Raw genomic sequence first — 19,314 nt, 5'->3', positions numbered from 1 at the left:
AACTGGTTGAACTTCTAGCATTTCTGCTGATTAGTTACAGGTGCATCTCACTAAATTAGAATATCATCAAAAAGTTAATATATTTCAGCTCTTGAATACAAAAAGTGAAACTCGTATATTATATAGAGTCATTACAAAGAGTTATCTATTTCAAGTGTTTATTTCTGTTAATATTGATGATTATGGCTTACATTCAATGAAAACACAAGGCTCATTATCTCAGTAAATTAGAATACTTTATAACAGCTTGAAAAATTATTTTAAAATCCTAAATGTTGGCATACTGAAATGTATGTTCAGTAAATGCACTCAATACTTGGTCCGGGCTCCTTTTGCATCAATTACTGCATCAATGCGGCGTGGCATGGAGGTGATCAGCCTGTGGCACTGCTGAGGTGTTATGGAAGCCCAGATTGCTTTGATAGCAGCCTTCAGCTCGTCTGCATTGTTGGGTCTGGTGTCTCTCATCTTCCCCTTGACAATACTCCATAGATTCTCTATGGGGTTAAGGTTAGGCAAGTTTGCTGGCCAATCAAGCACAGTGATACTGTTGTTTTTAAACCAGGTATTGGTACTTTTGGCAGTGTGGACAGATGCCAAGTCCTGCTGAAGAATGAAATTTCCATCTCCAAAAAGCTTATCAGCAGAGGGAAGCATGAAGTGCTCTAAAATTTCCTGGTAGAGTGCTGCGCTGACTTTGGTCTTGATAAAACACAGTGGACCTACACCAGCAGATGACATGGCTCCCCAAACCATCACTGATTGTGGAAACTTCACACTAGACCTCAAGCAGTTTGGATTGTGGCCTCTCCACTCTTCCGCCAGACTCTGGGACCTTGATTTCCAAATGATAATTGGAACTCTGGGACCTTGTGGAGTGTGTCATTGACTGCCATCTGGACATCTGTCAAGTCAGCCGTCTTCCCCATGATTGTGGAGCCTACTGAAACAGACTAAGGGACCTTTTTAAATGCTTAGGTAGCCTTTGCAGGTGTTTTTTTGTTAATTATTTTAATTTACTGAGATAATGACTTTTGTGTTTTTATTGGCTGTAAGCCATAATCATCAACATTAGCAGAAATAAACACTTGAAATAAAACACTGTTTGTTGTAATGACTATATATAATGAGTTTCACTTTTTGTATTGAAGAACTGAAACTAACTTTTTGATAATCTAATTTAGTGAGATGCACCTGTACATGAGACTGCACTGTACATATGGTTGTGGCTGTACCTAGTACTAGTTATTGCTAGATGCAGTATCAGCCCATATATTGAGCCTAGGGCTCCATGTTTGCTGGATTTATTTATTCAGCTTGAGTATCATGGGTCATGGAAATCTACCCAACTGATCAAATATTGATGACCTACACTAAGGATAGAACGTTCAGTAGTAATGTCCCTAAAAGTAAAAAATGATAACCTTTTTGACTATTGTATGCTGTTTGTGATTTTAGCTACATATCTAAAGTTTGTGAATGTCCTTGCTTCTGGGCAGGCTATGGACGAAATGAATGGAACAGACCTGGAGGGTGAAGAAATTGAAATAGTTCTAGCAAAACCCCCAGATAAGAAGAGAAAAGAGCGACAGGCTGCACGACAGGCGTCTCGTGGTACTTTGTGAGTATTTTGGCTATCTCTACAATTCTTAAAGGGAATGAGTTATCAGACAATGACTTATTTACATCAGGTTTTTGTGTTTTAAAATGATTTTTTTTTAATAAAGTCACGATCTGTATTAAAAATAAAACAAAATAATCTTTCCATTTTCACACTGACTATTCTAGGCTTGTACATCTTGTTTCATCAAATCCAAATGTACTTTATCCAGCAGTAGACTGACACAGACCCTATCTTTTGTACTGGAGCATCTAATGAGTTTGTGTAAAGGTCATTTTGAAGAGAGGGGGCACAGGATCAGCTCTGACATCACCTATTGTGAATGCTAGATCCTGTGTCATCTTCTCAGTATAGTGGTGTTACCGGTCATTGTAATCTTGCTTGTGATGATAATTAGCCTTCTGAAAACTGTTTCTGAAAGGATAGGAAGTATGAGTATAAAATATCCCCAATAGCAAGTGTGAAAATTGCAATAATTACTGTTTTTTTTTAATGCAGGTCTTGATATGAAAAAAAAATGCCACAAATATTAAAAACAAACAAACAAAAGTCTAACATACAAAAAACATGATTTAAAGAGGTTGTCCACTACCCTGTCTATGTTATGGGTTTTACCATAAATTCTTAAGGATAATGCCCTATAAATATCCACATATACCTTTTCTGCCAAGTTTAATGTTTTATGCTTCTGCTTCACTTTCTCTGCCCTGGCACCAGATCTGTTCCTTTTCAGAATCTTCTGCTCCCTTCTTACTACATTTCCCATCATTCCTTTATACTGGGCTGTAAGCCAGCAGTGAGCACAGACCTGTAACTCCACCTAATCCCCAACCACTCCTCATGTCTCACACAGCATCAGCATGACCTACTGTACTGTACTGCACTGCATAGAATTAGTGCAGAAAGCTCCAATTCACCAGCCCTGCCAATAAAGATTATCCACTACTCCCACTCACTGCAAGCCCCGCAAGTTTCCAAAGCCTGGAGCTGAGGGAGAATCTGACATGACCTCACAGGATGCCAGAAGATTGTCCGCTAAAGATCATGTGACCAGAAGAGCAACTCTAGTTACAGAACAATTTGGAAAAGGAAGTTATTTAATGAAGTACTTATCTATGCAGTTAGGTTACATGAAAGAGACATGTAAAGTAGAGACCATTCCCTTTAAAGAGGATCTTTCACCAGGTTAGATGTGGCCACGTTTGCTCTTATTTTATTCCCACTTCTCCCACTGAGGTTTTTCTATTTTTTATTTTTTTTTTTATTTTACTTTTTTAAAATCCACTATAGGTATGGGCCGCCTCCGCAGTGAGGCTGTGTGACTACCAGCTTCACTGCACATGTGCGGGAAACATAGCGCGTCATAGCACAGTGAAGCTGTGTAGTTTGCAGCTGCACTGTGCATGCGCTATGATGCTCTATTCCCCGCGCATGCGGAGTGAGGCTGTGTGATTACCAGCTTCACTGCGCATTCGCTATGACGCGCTAGGTTACCCGCGCGTGCGCAGTGAAGCTGGTAATCACACAGCCTCACTGCGCAGGCGGCTGGACATATACAAGTGCGCCTGTGCCCCACAATATCAGCGCTTGACGGGAGCAGGATTCAAATACATTGGCGGCGTCAGCAGTGAGTGAATGCTGGCCCTGCCCATAACTGAATATGACAAGCGCCCCCAATGACTGAAAACGCAGGTAGGATCTAAGTATATTAAACGTTATAAAATCATTATAGCTGTACCAATTTTCATGAAAACTGCTGGTTAGTGATGCACATTGCAGTGATGATAGTAACTAGGACGTGACAGGTTCCTTTTAAGTAGGATGTTGTCACGTTATTGTGGAAATTAAGACTTTACAGCAGCCTACAAGTCCTAGCTATCTTCTGAAACCTACTTTTCCCCCTTTCTCAAAATTACATGGGCAATTTTTTATTAAAGCAGCACTCCAGCAAATTTATTATTTTTGAAATATAATATTAAATGACTAGCAGTATTATAGCAGTGTAATTTGTTTTATCCATACATTTTGAACCCCTTTATTATGGTTTTATCATTTTCTTACCACAAGTCTAGAGCTTGGATATCCGTCACACTGTACTCCAGTCTTCACTATTTGGAGGGCTACTTCTGAACTACAGGATTACATCAGTTTTAGGCTGTGTGCCCACGATGCGTTTTTTAAGCATTTCCGCAGCGGCAAAAACGCAGCAGAAACGCTTAAACGCATGGCAGAAGGCCTTCGATGTTCCCCAATGATAATCCGCATATGCTGTGCACATGCTGGAGAAATTTCCGCTGCGGGTTATCATTGCGGAAAAAAAAGCAGCACTACCAATTATTTTGCGGAAGCGCTGCGTTTTTGCCGCCATTGACTTTCATTGGAACACATGGATTCCGCATCACTGGATCTGTACATGCGGAATCCAAGCGTTTGAATGTGCTGATAGTACCCGGGTGTGGAGGACAGGAGACTCTCCTCCGGACCTGGGTACCATAGAACATGTAAAAAAAAAAAAGAATAAAATAAAAAATAAATATATTTACCATCTGATGGCCCCCGGTCTCCTGGTCTTCCCTTGCCGGCAGCTCGCGGTGGACTGAAGGACCTGCGCTGACGTCATTTAGTCATGTGACGGCAGGTCCTTCAGTGTAGTGTACCGCGAGCTGCCGGCAAGCCAGGACAGAGCGAATAAAGACTGCGGGGGCCATCAGAAGGTAAGTATAGATTTATTTTTTTAGTTTTTACCATTCTTTAAGGTCACAGTATACAAATCCATGTCGGTTGCATGAATTTATATAGTGTGACCAAGTTGTCAATCACTTTCCAAGCGATGCTAAAATCTCTCTGAAAGCGCTTGTCAACCCGCCTGCAGAAATGCATGTGAAGAACGCTTCACATCCGCAAGTCCCTGGCAGGAAAAACGCATGTACAATCCGCATGCGTTTTTACTGCCAGGGAGATGCAGAAACGCTCAGGAAAAAATCCTAAGCATTTCTGCATCGTGGGTACATAGCCTCAACCTGCTATTTAGTCCTCCGTATTCATGAGCTGTGTATAGCCCACCGACAGCAGTCTGCCTATGTACAGTGTTCGCAGAGAGCTGTCACTTAGTGGTGTGGGCGATGTTATATAGAGGTCAGTACTCAGAGATCTTTTTAATTTGCAGCTGATAAAGCAATGATTTTTATCAAAACTACAGCAGGCAACCCAGTAAGTGATACTTTGCTGCAATCTGTGTCTCTTCCTCTACATCATGCTGCTTTCAGATGGCATAGCAAAAATCTGTTGACAGATACTTTTTAAGCTCCCCTAATTCACACTTCCAATCTGCCCTGTGTGTGTGTTGCTGCAGAATCTTCAGTGTATCCTATGTGATGCTGCATGCTGCTTAAAGACAACCTTTCATCAAATTTTTCATGTTGAACTGGACACACAATGGAATATTTATCTGCTAAGCGGAATAAAACATTTTTGTTTTTCTTTTTAATTTGCCTCTCCGTTGTGGAGATGATGGCAAAATATTCGGGTCCGAGTAAGTTAACTTTTGTTAAATCCAAGTATATGTTATCAAATAGTTTGCACTGGGCGCATGTACTCTTTCTCCCTGTAGGAGTTGCCCAATCCTAAACAGACTACACAGCAGAAAAAGAACATGCCACCACAATCGCTTCGTTTTCTGTGTGTAATGAAATAGCTCTGATTGTCTATTCTAACCTCTTGCATAACGAGAAGATGTTTGGAGATTAGACTACAGCTGTAACACCTTCAGATATGGTCCCTGTAGGGAAAGGGGCAGCACAGCTAAGTTTAGCTGTGTCACATTACGAACCCTTCTATCAGTCGTCCTCCGCTCATAGCACGGTCCGCTTTGCTGTACTGCCTTTTCTCACACAACACCCCGGTAACTCCGCCATCCTCCGGGCCCTTCTGCTTTGTCCCCCGGTCCTCCGCTTTGTCTACATGAAAAACAATTGGCGAATGTACCCTCCGAAGTCTGCCTGCTGGCACCTGGCAACAGCAGGGAGTTTTCTTATTGGTTCCCTTTGATCATTGTGATGGGGTCTATCACAATTATCAAAACCAATAATTAGTATGAGCCCCCCCCCCCACCTCTGTTATCCCCTTAGTTAGATTATTTTTTTTATTTTATAAATTTTATTTCTTTTATTCTTTGTAGTTGGGATTGGGGTTGAGATTGGGTTTAGGGGTTATTTTTTCAAAAGTAAAAAAAAAAAAAAAAAAAAAAGAAAAAAAGATGACTAGTGTTGGGTGTAAGTGCTCGTTACTAGAATTTGCATCTGGTGCTCGGATATGCACCGAGTATCGTGGGTGCTCGATTGACATGCTTGAGTCTCCACCCCGCATGTTTCGCGGCTGTTAGACAGGCAAAAAAACATGCGATGATTGCCTGCCATACACGGGTAATCCCCGCGTGTTATTTTTGTGTGTCTAACAGCCGTGAAACATGCGGGCAGAGACTCGAGCACCAGCGATACTCTGTACATACCTAAGCACACTATGTAAACTCAAGTAGTGAGCACTTGCGCTTAACACTAATAATGACATATTCAATATGATGACCTACTGTTATCAAATTCTTTGTAGTACCTTTGGGTTAAAAATGCTCACTCTACCCTGAATAAAATCCTTGAGGGGTGTAGTTTACAAAATGGGGTCAGTTGTGGGGGTTTTCTGCTCTTTAGGCACCTTTATGGGCCCTGCAAATGTGACATGTCGCCTGCAATCTATTTCCACCAATTTGTGTTCCAAAATTCAAATATTGCTCCTTCCGTTCCAAGCCCTGCCGTTTATCCAAACAGAACTTTTTGACTACATGTGGGTATGGCCAAGCTCATAAGAAAGTGAATAACAAACTGCGGGGTCCACTTTTTGGTGTTGCCTATTGCATAAGTGAGAAATTTGGGGCTAAAGCAAGCTTTTTGTGAAATTTTTTTTTTTAACTTTTTCAATTTGACGACCTAATGTTATCAAATTCTATGTCGTACCTGCGGGGGCAAAATGCTCACTATACACCCCTCAAGGATTTTATCCATGGGTAGTTTCCAAAATGGAGTTACTTGTACGTGGTTTCTGCTGTTTTGGCACATCAGGGGCAAATGCAACATGGTATCCGTTCTCAATTCCAGATATTTTTGCTTTCAAAAATTCAAACTGTGCTCCTTCCCTTCTGAGCCCCTGCCATGTGCCCAAATAGCAGTTTCCCCCCATGTATGGGGTATCTGCGTACTCAGGAGAATTTGCACAACAAATTTTGGAGTTCATTTTCTCCTGTTACCCTTGTGAAAGTAAAAAAAAATTGGGGCTAAAGTAAAATTTGTGAAAAAATTCCAATTCCTGTGAAGCACCTGAAGGGTTAAACTTCTTGAATGTGGTTTTAAGGGGTGCAGTTTTTGGAAAGCAAAATTTTTTAAAAATTTTTTGTCAAATTTTCGATATTTTCATAAATATATGCAAATCATATGGACTACATTGTGAGGTCCTTTGCAGACTTGTGGTCACGTGACGACAGACGTTCCTCCTGCTTCTCTCAGTTGAAAATTAGATCAAATAGAGCAGGAGAAGGGATGAGGCTGTCATGTCTGCCTGACAGGAAAACTGTAGACTGGGTGTGACCAGCTCCTCCAGAATCAGGAGAGAGCTGGTTACATCCCCCCAAGTGTGGTATCTAGGCCACAGTGCAGAATGCTGATGGTGAGTATATTACAACAAACTGTAAGCATTCTGCTGCCTAGGTACACACACAGAATAGGAAAAAAGCTTGGACTACCCCTTTTAATAGGTACAGAAAATCTGCAACTTTAAAAACTCACCAAATACTCAACTTGGGAATATGGCTTTAAAGCTTTTTTCCTATCACCCATGACAGCACCACAACGAGAGAGGGGATCCGCCCTTCCAGGACAGGAAACCTACAGAATAAAAGGGCGGCTCCTCTCCACCACCTCAGTTGGTTTCCTGTCCTTGAGGGGGAACCTCGTTAAAACGGCAGCAGAAGAAAGAAGAGAAGATTATTCCCAGACCTGGGCCTTTCTTTTTCCAACAGGGCACTGTCTCTGCTGCGGCCTTTGCCAGGGACCTGGAAGCGCCATGGTGGGTCCAAGGAGTTTCGTCGGACGGGCGTGAGCAGCAGCCCGCACCATTACCTTATGGTGGACTGGCAGCCGCGCATCCCGGTTGCACAGGCGCAGGACGCTATCCAGGAAATCGCGCCCTAAGACGCACTCCGGTGAAAAAAGTAGTAGCAGAGACCCATGTCTTCTAACATGTTTCCAGCTACTGTTTTGTACCAGCCTGCGGCCCTGATGACGAGCGTACTGGAGAGTCCTTGATGGGAGAACCTTAGACAGGCTTACCTGTTGAAGATCCGGATATGACTGAGCGGCGCCCCTGCCTGGGGTCTGCTGCTCCAACTCCGTGCATCAGTGGAGAAGCTGCTGTGGAGCGTCCCCCCTGTCTGGGGTCAGCAGCTCCAGCTCTGCACGTCAATGGGAGCACCTGTTGAGCTGCGCCCCTGCCGGGGGTCAGCAGCTCCAGCTTTGATCGATGCACTATTGGAGGCCACCCCAGTATTGCTCATGCACGGCCGGATGGAGAGGAACAGGCCTGTGACTTGGTCCAGCCTCCGAATCCGTACAGCTGGTGGTGAGTGATCTTCGTGAATGTTTACCTTGTTTATGGGGCCCTTTCCTTGTTATGGTTACTAGGAAAGGCTGAAGGAAGTTGGCACAAAACTCAAAAATGTGTGTGTGTGTGTGTGTGCGCGCGCTCTGTAAGATCCCATCAGGGCCAAGGGCCTCGTGCTTTAAACTTGGCTTCAGGACGGAAGCTGGACCTTAGACCTCTAGGCTTAAGTTAGCCACATGTCCTGGGCCGCACAGAGCCTTATGATTGGCCTTCAGAATTTACCACAAAAATAAACCTCAATCTCCACAGTAAATGTTAAACTAACACTGAGGTTTTTACTGTTGTCCTCCAGTCTGTTTACTCCATCCATAGGACAGCACATGGTCTCTGTGAAGGTCTGCTGTCCAGCTGCGCCTCATCAGTTGGCTCCTTTGGGTGGGGCTAGTCTGTCAGTTGAGATTTACCACCCAAAGGAAAGGTTTATCCTTCATTCAGATGGATTACTCTTTTAAATAAAAATCTGAGTACAGTGCCTCATAAAGTCTCGTTGCGCTTCACAAAGAGCACATCATAGTGCCTCATAGCATAGCACTTTATAGCACATCATAGTGCCTCATGGCATAGCGCTTTAAAGCACATAATAGTGCCTCACAGCGCTTCATGGCACATCATAGTGCGTCATAGCATAACGCTTCATAGCACATCATAGTATAGCGCCTCATGGCACAACACAGCATAGTGCCTCATGGCACGACACAGCATAGCGCCTCATGGCACGACACAGCATAGCGCCTCATGGCACGACACAGCATAGCGCCTCATGGCACGACACAGCATAGCGCCTCATGGCACGACACAGCATAGCGCCTCATGGCACGACACAGCATAGCGCCTCATGGCACGACACAGCATAGCGCCTCATGGCACGACACAGCATAGCGCCTCATGGCACGACACAGCATAGCGCCTCATGGCACGACACAGCATAGCGCCTCATGGCACGACACAGCATAGCGCCTCATGGCACGACACAGCATAGCGCCTCATGGCACGACACAGCATAGCGCCTCATGGCACGACACAGCATAGCGCCTCATGGCACGACACAGCATAGCGCCTCATGGCACGACACAGCATAGCGCCTCATGGCACGACACAGCATAGCGCCTCATGGCACGACACAGCATAGCGCCTCATGGCACGACACAGCATAGCGCCTCATGGCACGACACAGCATAGCGCCTCATGGCACGACACAGCATAGCGCCTCATGGCACGACACAGCATAGCGCCTCATGGCACGACACAGCATAGCGCCTCATGGCACGACACAGCATAGCGCCTCATGGCACGACACAGCATAGCGCCTCATGGCACGACACAGCATAGCGCCTCATGGCACGACACAGCATAGCGCCTCATGGCACGACACAGCATAGCGCCTCATGGCACGACACAGCATAGCGCCTCATGGCTCTTCATAGCGCCTGTTAGTACTTTATGATGCCTCATAGTGTCTCTCGGTGCTTCAGGGTGCCCCTGTGCCTCATAGTCCCTCTTTGTAAAGGTACTGGTTGCACAACTAAGTTTATGTCTGACAAAACCAAGTTCAGCAACAGTAAACTGTGCATGGCAAGCTTAACGAATTCAGGGGGAAAAACATCCTAGCCTCTATTTTGAGACAGAGGGTGGCAATATTCCTGGCTGGTGCTCCGCTGGCTCGGTGGAAGGCCGGTTGGAGGCAGGTGACAATAAGAGCGCTTCCTTAGTTTAGCAGGTTAATAATAAACCTTGTAGGGTTTCACTCTTAAAGGTAGGAGGCATCATATAGTGCTCATACAGCCATTGTGGGTTTGGTTCAATCAAGCGCAGTTTTATTGCTTTTTACAGGTTGCACAGAAGTCCTAAACATTAATATTTCTGGTCTTGTCCAAGCGCTGACTAGATAGGACAGACTCTGCCTACTCATATACAGCTCATCTAACCCAGCTTTATCAAACAAAACAATATTTATCCAGGGCAACCACTGATACTTGCAGACTCAGCTCAGGTGCAGTCTGGCTTCTGTCTCTGATTAGCTCCAAGACACATACAGTCTTCTCTGCTTTCCAGCAGTCTGACTAAGGTGAATGCCTAGCCTGCTCTGGTGCTTAGCTCTCCAGGTGCCCTAGTCGAGACCTGTAAATCTATTTAACCCCGTCCTACCTGGGTTTGCTCCAACCCGAAAGGGCTGTACAGATTCCTGAGAGTTAGATCATTGGAAATGGACTCTATAAAACCTGCTAGTAAATCTGCAGTTCCAGATTGTATACCTCCTTAAACACCTATACTACTATATAACAATCAGGTTCCAATTCACGTGAAAGTTCTTGGCATAAAATGAGGATTTAGGCTTTCTGTTTGTGTCCTTCCATTCAGATGTTAATGAGCCTTAAGGCTTTATGGAGAATTATAGTAGTTAGGACAACTCTCATATTTAAGGAAGAGGCATTGACAATAGTTTACCTCAACTATCTCGGGATTATGGGCAGATCCATCGAGTGCTGCAGAACTCACTGGGCAGTGAGTAAGAGTTGTGGTCTCCCAAGGTAGAATAAGGAGTCCTGTTATATGTCAAAATTAATAAGCAGTCTGGCCACAACTCTGAAGAAGGCAATATTGCTGTTAATAACTCCAATCTCCTACATTCCAGTAGTAGCATGGTCACAGGTACACACCCGTGGGCTGCCTCTAAAGATCCGGTTCCTCTAACCTAAAGAAGCTTTAGGCAGTATATAAGAGAGCTCCATTCATCTATACATGGTCACCATGTAAATGTCTTGTCATACAACCGAGTAGCTTTAGCTTAACTAAACCATTATCGAGGTACTCTGCCAAGATCCCTAATGACACTTATGTCTAATCAGTTCAGATGGCGAAGTCTCCCTTTCTATAACAGCACCTCATATAAAGAGGAAGAGTATTGCAAGTGGACCTTTTTAGCCGTAGACTACTGGAACAGTGTCCAACCTGCATTGAATAAGCAAGGAATGTGAAAGTGAGTTTTGGATCTAGGCCCATTTTCAGTCCAAAGATGGCACCCTGGGATCTCAATCCAGTGCTTACGGCTCTAACAAGTCTTCGCTTGAACCCATGGATTCAGGGTCTTCACATTAAAGACTATTATCCCGGTGGCTCTGACTTCAGCATGGTAAGTTAGTGACATTCAAGCTTTGTCGGTTAATCGTTTGTTTATACAGATCCTTGAAGATGGGCCGGTTCCGGAGCTACCCTATCTTCCGAAGATGGATTCCAATTTCCATAGAAGTCAGGAAATTGTGCACCCTACTTTCTGTGCTAATCCGCTTTTTTATTGTTCTGCCATGGATTCCCCGGATGTCCGCATCAAGCATTATGTAAGGTTGCGATTCAGTCTTCACCTTGCACCTTCTATAGATACTATAGGCTTGATCTGGGATCTTCTTGCTGTCCTTTCCTTTAGGAAAACTGTTCTACATGCTGTGGTCCCACCCTAACTTTAAAGTTTTTTTTCTCTGTAAATCTCTCGTTGTGGTGCTGTCATGGGTGATAGGAAAACACTAAAATACTTACCGCTAATGTGATTTTTCTGAGCCCATGACAGCTCCCTTATATTCCCTCCCATCACTGGTAGAAGTTGATCACTTCATTTCCTTCGTGGTGTTTGATTCACGTGGTGTGTAGAAGGAAAAATCATGGGATATATAACTATTAAGTAGTGTCCTCTCGTGCTCTGTAAACAACTGAGGTGGTGGAGAGGCGTCGCCCTTTTATTCTGTAGGTTTCCTGTCCTGGAAGGGCGGATCCCCTCTCTCGTTGTGGTGCTGTCATCGGCTCAGGAAAATCACATTACCGGTAAGTAATTTAGTGTTTTCCTTCTGTACTTTCTGTACTTGATATGAATAAAAAAACATTTTACAAGTTATGGGGTGAGTGCCACAGTTTTTTCCTGCGTCTGTGGATTTGTTCATGTGATGAACACCCGTAGACTTAGGCTGTGTGCCCACGATGCGTTTTTGTTGCTGATTTACAGCTCGGAAACGCTCCAGAAACGCATTGCATACCTTATCACATGACTTCCAATGACATTCTGCAAGTTCTGTGCACATGTCAGGATTTTTTCTGCGCGGATTTTACTCGCAGAAAAAATCCGGACATGACCAATTCTTGTGATTTTCTGCATGCAGATTTGCCTATACAATGCATTGGAAAAAACGGTTCCCTTTGAATGACTGATCTCTATTGATTGCATGCTGACACTAGTGTCGATCCAATTTCTTTACAAAGATTGTTAGACTTGGCACTTTTTTGCTCATCCAGCCTAACAAAAAATGTAAATAAGTGAGAGGAGGTGTGTTTGTGTGTGTGTGTGTATAAATATGAACTCCGTGTACATTATTTAAGTACATATAGTAGCGTCAATTAGATCATGATCATTGCCAGTAAATAGTGTAAAATAAAACATCGATATATAGTGAATACTAACAAAAGTTAAAGGGGTATTTCCATCTCCCAGATCCTATCCCAATATGTAGTAGGTATAATAATAATAATATTAGCAAATACCTACAATTAGAAATGTAGTATAGTATTTTTGATTCGCTATGGCTTTCCTCATGTGCAGGCATCGCAGGACCTTAGTTATCCATGGTTACGTCCACTGATAAAGTGACGGTTAGCTAGCTGCTAGTGGTCGTAACCGTGGATACCTAAGGTCCTGTATTGCCTGCACATGAAGTAAGTGGCATAGTGAATCAAAAATACTATACTACATTTCTTATTGGAGGTATTTGCTAATATTATTATTATTATTATTACACCTACTACATATTGGGATAGGATCTTGGAGATGGGAATACCCCTTTAATAACCATACAAGTGTTACAGGTTAAATATAATCATGAAAAAAACATTTCACCATGCAGCAGTGCGGAACATAATCTAAAAAAGCCAGCTGAATACAATTTAAAGGGACGACTGGAGTCAACCAGTGCGGGGTGTCTAACTGGAAAATCCTGGGCAGGGGGTCCTGTTATATGCCTCGTGCTGGTTGATCTCCCTTTAAATTGTATTTAGTGGGCTCTTTTTAATTATTATGTTACATTATATTCCACCTGTGACACTTGTATAGTTATTACGATTGTATTGAGTATTCACTGTATATTGATGTTTACTTTACTGACAATGATCTTGTGATTACTAATTAATGCTTTTATATTCACTTACGGTATATTATATTAAGTCTTTGTAACTTTTATTATGACTGTCGTTCACTATATACAATTGTTATTCTGTTTATATGCAAATAAGACTATTCCTTTATAATATCACTTGACAAAGGTTTGAAACTGAAACGTTTCCACTTTTGCACATGGTTGAATAAACCTACATTTTTACTATTGGATCATTGGAGTGCTGCCTTCATTTCTTGAAACTACATTGTGGAATCTGTTTTTTTTTTTTTTTTTTTTTAATATATAAAGATCGTTAAACATAAATAAAAAAAACAATATAAACTTCATATCTGCATAATCCAGGTGAACCACAGAATAACCATAACCCTTTGTGCAGCATGGTTAATCGCATAAACTTTAAAACCTCACAAAACAAAATTGCTAGTTTTATTTATTTTAAATAAAAGTTAATAAATTATGTACCTGAAATGGTGCCCCTGACAAAAAACTCGCCCCACAAAAAAAAAAACAAAAACAAAAACATCCTCAAATAGCTAGGTTGACGATGAAAAAAAATCTGTGCCCTAAAGGCCTGAAATAGCCACACACTTAAGGTGTTAAGGTTATGTTTCTTTATATGAGCTGTTTAATTACATTTTTATTTTTCAATATGACCTACAAGGTTAGCTGTGATTGTTGTTGCTCTCATCAAATTGCATTTAGGTAACGGTAACCCATCATCAGGATGTAATACCCCTATCTAATGCCATCTGTTTAAAGGCCTTTTAATACTTTTTAAATGTTCACCTTGCTTGGAGTATTTCATTTGGAAGATTTGAGGAAGCTCCTGATGATACTGCAAGAGTTGGACTATCGATTTTCGCATGTGCTGCCCCTTCTACGGAGATGCCCTCGTGAAATGATGGTGCTTATGTCCGGCAGGGGAGGCAGGTCACTGAGATGCGTGACCTGCCGGTCAAAGGCGGACAGGTATAATGAAAAGAGGAAGGAGAGCTGAAGTGACGCAGGATTTCGCTAAATCTTCCAAATGAAACTCTACATGCAGAGTAAGGATTTAATAAGCACTAAATGGCCTTTACACACATGGCATTAGTTAGGGGGGTAATTTCATGATGAAAGATTGTTTTTGAATATCTTTGTTTTTAATGTCAATAACTAAATCTGCATACAGTTATTTTCTTGAAATTTGTGCTTTCACCATGCATATGCTTATACTTCGTTTATATTCTTAGGTATGATGATTATTACTATTATCCCCCTCCTCGGATGCCATCTCTAGGCAGAGGCAGGGGCCGTGGGGGCAGAGGTGGCTATTCATATCCGCAAGATTATTATGGCTATGAAGATTACTATGATGATTATTACTCATATGATTATCATGACTACCGTGGTGGCTACGATGATCCATATTATGGGTATGAAGAAGCATACCCTGTGCGTGGGAGAGGAGGAAGAGGTGGCAGAGGCGGGCCTCCACCACCTAGAGGCAGATCAGCACCTCCTCAGCGTGGAGGGCGCTCCAGTTATGTACCAAGAGGTTCTCCCATGGGCCCTCCTAGAGGATCCAGAGGTGGACGAGGTGGGCCATCACTGCAGCCACAACGAGGTCGCAATTCACGTGGTAACCGTGGAAGTAGAGGTGGGAATGTTGGTGGAAAAAGAAAGGCAGATGGGTACAGCCAGCCAGACTCCAAGCGTCGCCAGACCAACCATCAGCAGAATTGGGGAACCCAGCCTATAGCGCAACAGCCTTTGCAGCAAGGTGGTGATTATTCTGGTAACTATGGTTACAGTAATGACAGCCAAGAGTTTTATCAGGATTCTTATGGTCAGCAATGGAAATAGGAAAGGCAACAATGAGTTTTTTTTTTTTCCCACACACCTATATTTACATACTCACACACAGGCTTCAGTATCCGTTTTCCTGTAATTTGTACTTGTTTCTTCACTATATTGTAAATAGTTTTCTTATTTACTTTACCATTGGTGTGCTCCAAATATGCCCCAGTAAAGTAATGGGATTTTAAGTTGGGTTTTACTTAGCATTTAAGTCATGCAGAAAACCAAGCTTAATGGGAGCTTTGTAATACTATTTTTGCTCCAATGGTTTACTTTTTGTTTCTAGATTTACTATTTAGGTTTTTATGTGCTTCTAGATTGTGATGCTATGGCTTTTCTGCATTTTTGCAGTCATTTTGATTTATCTTTTAATCACTCCCTAAGAAAGACTGCCAGATACTATTGTTTTTTTTTTTTTTTTTTTTTTTTTATATATATAGACTGTATCTGATATTTTGGGGATGGTCGAAATAATTTGTGCAGAAAGGCTGCATTTCTGGCAAGGTTTCCTTTTAATTTTTGAGGTGTCTCCAGTAGCATTATGTTGTACATAAATGTAAACAGTATTGAAGTCTTTAGTATTTTAAAGGTAGTCTTTATAATTAAACATTTTAGGATTTCATGTGTTTGCTGTTTTTGACTTTCTAGACTTGGTTACTTTGTATTTTATTGTTATCATTTCACATTTTTTGGAAGGGAAAAATATGCCCTACCAAATTGTTTCGCTTTGGCTCTTGAAGCCTCTCCAATATGTTCTGTGACTGTATTTTCCCGCTTATTTGTTTGTAAAATTTCAATAAAACTCTTCAAAAAAAAATTATAATAAAATTAAAACAAAATTCCACTGCAAAAAACCTCATCCTTTTCAAAACTTGGATGTATCGTATTAAAAAGAACAAACGAAAAAAAAAAAATTCTGAGTTGTAATTCTTGAAACAATCACAATTCAAGACTGGACTGCATATGTGAGTGATCAAATCTGTGTTTTAAGCACAATTTTAAAATGTAGAACTTTTAGAAAAATTTGATATGAGGCAACAAAGTGGAAACTCAAGGACCTGGAATTGAAGTTGCACTTATTCCTATTTGGTATGATCTCTTAGCGTACCATTATGTTTTTCACGTGACTAGGGTTTCTTTTTCATTTCGTGTACGAAACAGGTGGCTTTCATTGCCATTTTGGTTTTTCTGCAATGATATTTAAAATGAATGTAAATTGTAAAAGCTGAAATTTACTGCATTTGACTCTTTGAATAACAAAAACTAAAGTCTAAAAGAAAAGGTTCACGTTAAAACATTTTCTGACATGCCTCCAAGTCATGTTAGGAAATATTATTGGTAAGGTTCAATGAGAGGGGACCTTGGCTACTAGAATGAACAGAAGCCCAAGATCATTTTGGAATGATTTATATATGAAGTAGAAGTACACCTTTTGATGCGATTTGTCATGTGTGTCTTCTTAATTGCAAGCAGATCGGTGGGTGTCTTTGATTCTGAGACCCTCACCAATCGCTCCATCCCCCTCACCTTGCCTTTGAGATTGTGCTCTGCTCAAGAGACAGGAGCACAAAGAACCTGCCTGTGTGCACAAACAAAGCTGAGTACAGATACAATAGAAAGCAGGATGCCTTCTACTGCATGCATACTCAGCTGTGTCTGCTCGCTCAGCCAGAAGTCCTGCACTCATGTCTCCTGAGCTGTGCACATCTTTGAGGTGTTTTTTGAGTGATCAGTGGGTAACTGGGGGACACACACACACATACTTCAATGGGAGACCTGGCACAACTTGGACATCCAAAGATTGCTAGATTGAAGTTTCTAGAGAGCCTATCCAGGATGTAAAATTGTATCGTGAAGTTTCATAATATGACATATGTTTAAAATCTCAAGGGAAAAGAAGGGAGGGAACCAAATGTAGTAGCCTGCTTGTATAAAAGCTGTTTTAGAGAGAACTAGAGAAACCAATAGGAGTCCATGTTACGTTATTGTAGTGCAGTTTGGAAAATTTAAACTGAACTTGTTAATGCACATTTTTTTTTGTTACTCCTCTACATATGAGCTTAGTTATCAGCCATGAAATGACATCTGGTGTAAATAAAACTGCAGGTACAGAGGTTTTCTAATAAAGGGAATCTGTCAGTGAGATTAACCCTTTCTCCGTTTATATATGGGCATGCATGTCATAGTTGAATAAAATGATACACCGATGTCTTCAATCTGATGTCTTGTTCCTGAGAAATCCACATTTTTCTTAATATGTAAATGAGCTGTTAAGATCTATGGGCAGACATTGATCCCCCAGAAGGTCCTGCCTCCAGAGCTCATTTTTAAATGAAAATTGGTGTTAAAAATGTGAGACATGTAATGACTGACAGTTTGCTCTCACAGTCACACAGCTCTGCAATGAGATCAGAACTAACATAGTTCAGCAGAACTACACTTTCTCATTACAAACACATTTGCAATTGTCCTCTTGCAGTGCTGTCAACTCTGCTATACTACACTCACACTGGCTGCTTTGTGAGATAGAAGCTGAAACACAGTGAGATGAACTCTGCAAATGTTTGTAATGAGACAGAGTTCATTTCTGCTGTACAGTGCTATAATCAAACACCACTGCAGTGAGATCAGGAGAGCAGGCTGTAAGTCATTACATGTCTCACACTGGTAATGCCTACTCTAATTTAAAACAAGCACTGGAGGCTGATCTGTGTCTGGCTTATGGATCTTAACAGCTCATTTACATGTAGGAAAAATAAGGATGTTTCTGGCACAAGATATTAGGTTGCAGATATCAATATATTATTTTATTCAGCTTCCTGTGACCTACATGCCCATATAGATGGCTTAGGAGGATTGATCCCACTGACAGATTCCCTTTAATGCTTAAGCTTGTTTGTATCAATGACCCTAAAAATGCAATTGTCCTTTTACCCCTAAGGCATGTAAATTACTTGTTGGCAGGCAAATAAAAAAAAAATAATTCTCATCACTGCTGACCTTGTAGAAATCATTTGTCTGTCTGTTGTGATACACAATTATGAAATTCTTTAGGCCCCAAACATTTATTTTGAAAAATGAAATTGCTCCAAATATGTCTCTTCTTGACTAATATTGAAATAATGCGTTAATTCTAATATGTCCACTCTCCAGGGTGGACCATTTATATGGATACACCTAATGGTTGGTGATATCAACTTCCTGTTTGTGGCACATAAGTATATGGGAGGGGGAAAACTTTTCCAGATGGGTAGTGACCATGGTGGCCATATTGAAGTCGGTCATTTTGGATCCAACTTTATTTTTTCCAATGGGAAGAGAGTCACATGACACATCAAACTTATTGAGAATTTCATAAGAAAAACAATGGTGTGCTTGGTTTTAACTTAACTTTATTCTTTCATGAGTTATTTACAAGTTTATGACCACTTACAAAATGTGTTCAAAGTGCTGCCAATTGTGTTGGATTGTCAATGCAACCCTCTTCTCCCAATCTTAACACACTGATAGCAACACCTCAGAAGAAATGCTAGCACAGGCTTTCAGTATTCGTTGTTTCAGATGCCTCACATCTCGTATCTTCACAGCATAGACAATTGCCTTCAGATGACCCCAAAGATAAAAGTCTAAGGGGGTCAGATCGGGACTGTTTCAGGAAACTGTTCATGTAGGAATGCTCGGACCTGACACCCATAATGTGGTGGTGCACCATCTTGTTGGAAAAACTCAGGGAACGTGCCATCTTAAGTGCATAAAGAGGGCAACACATCATCATGTAGCAATTTCAGATATCCAGTGGCATTGAGGTTTCCATTGATGAAGAATGGCCCCACTAACTTTGTACCCCATATACCACACCATACTATCAATTTTTGTGTTCCAACAGTCTTGGAGGGAACTATCCACTGTGGGTTAGTGTCAGACCAATATCTATTGTTTTGTTTAACTTCACCATTCACAAAAAAGTTTGCCTCATCACTGAACATAATGTTCTGT

The 19,314-nt window shown here is 41.7% G+C and overlaps 1 protein-coding gene across 1 annotated transcript in view; it reads left to right on the top strand.

The window, feature by feature from the left end:
- Nucleotides 1-18,307, top strand: part of HNRNPR (heterogeneous nuclear ribonucleoprotein R) — an 87,572-nt gene extending 69,265 nt beyond the window's left edge. The window contains exons 8-9 of the mRNA XM_073666019.1: nt 1,500-1,621; nt 14,712-18,307. Of these exons, the coding sequence (XP_073522120.1) occupies nt 1,500-1,621; nt 14,712-15,324 (735 nt within the window). The 3' untranslated portion in view covers nt 15,325-18,307. The remainder of the gene's footprint in view (nt 1-1,499; nt 1,622-14,711) is intronic.
- The last annotated feature ends 1,007 nt before the right edge of the window (nt 18,308-19,314 follow it).

The sequence above is a fragment of the Phyllobates terribilis genome, unplaced genomic scaffold (genome assembly GCF_046119375.1).
Source record: "Phyllobates terribilis strain yellow unplaced genomic scaffold, ASM4611937v1 Scaffold_2__4_contigs__length_985480577, whole genome shotgun sequence".
In the NCBI taxonomy this organism is placed as follows: domain Eukaryota; kingdom Metazoa; phylum Chordata; class Amphibia; order Anura; family Dendrobatidae; genus Phyllobates; species Phyllobates terribilis.
Note: the sequence above shows the minus strand (reverse complement) of the source record. Positions and strands in the feature narration are given on the sequence as shown.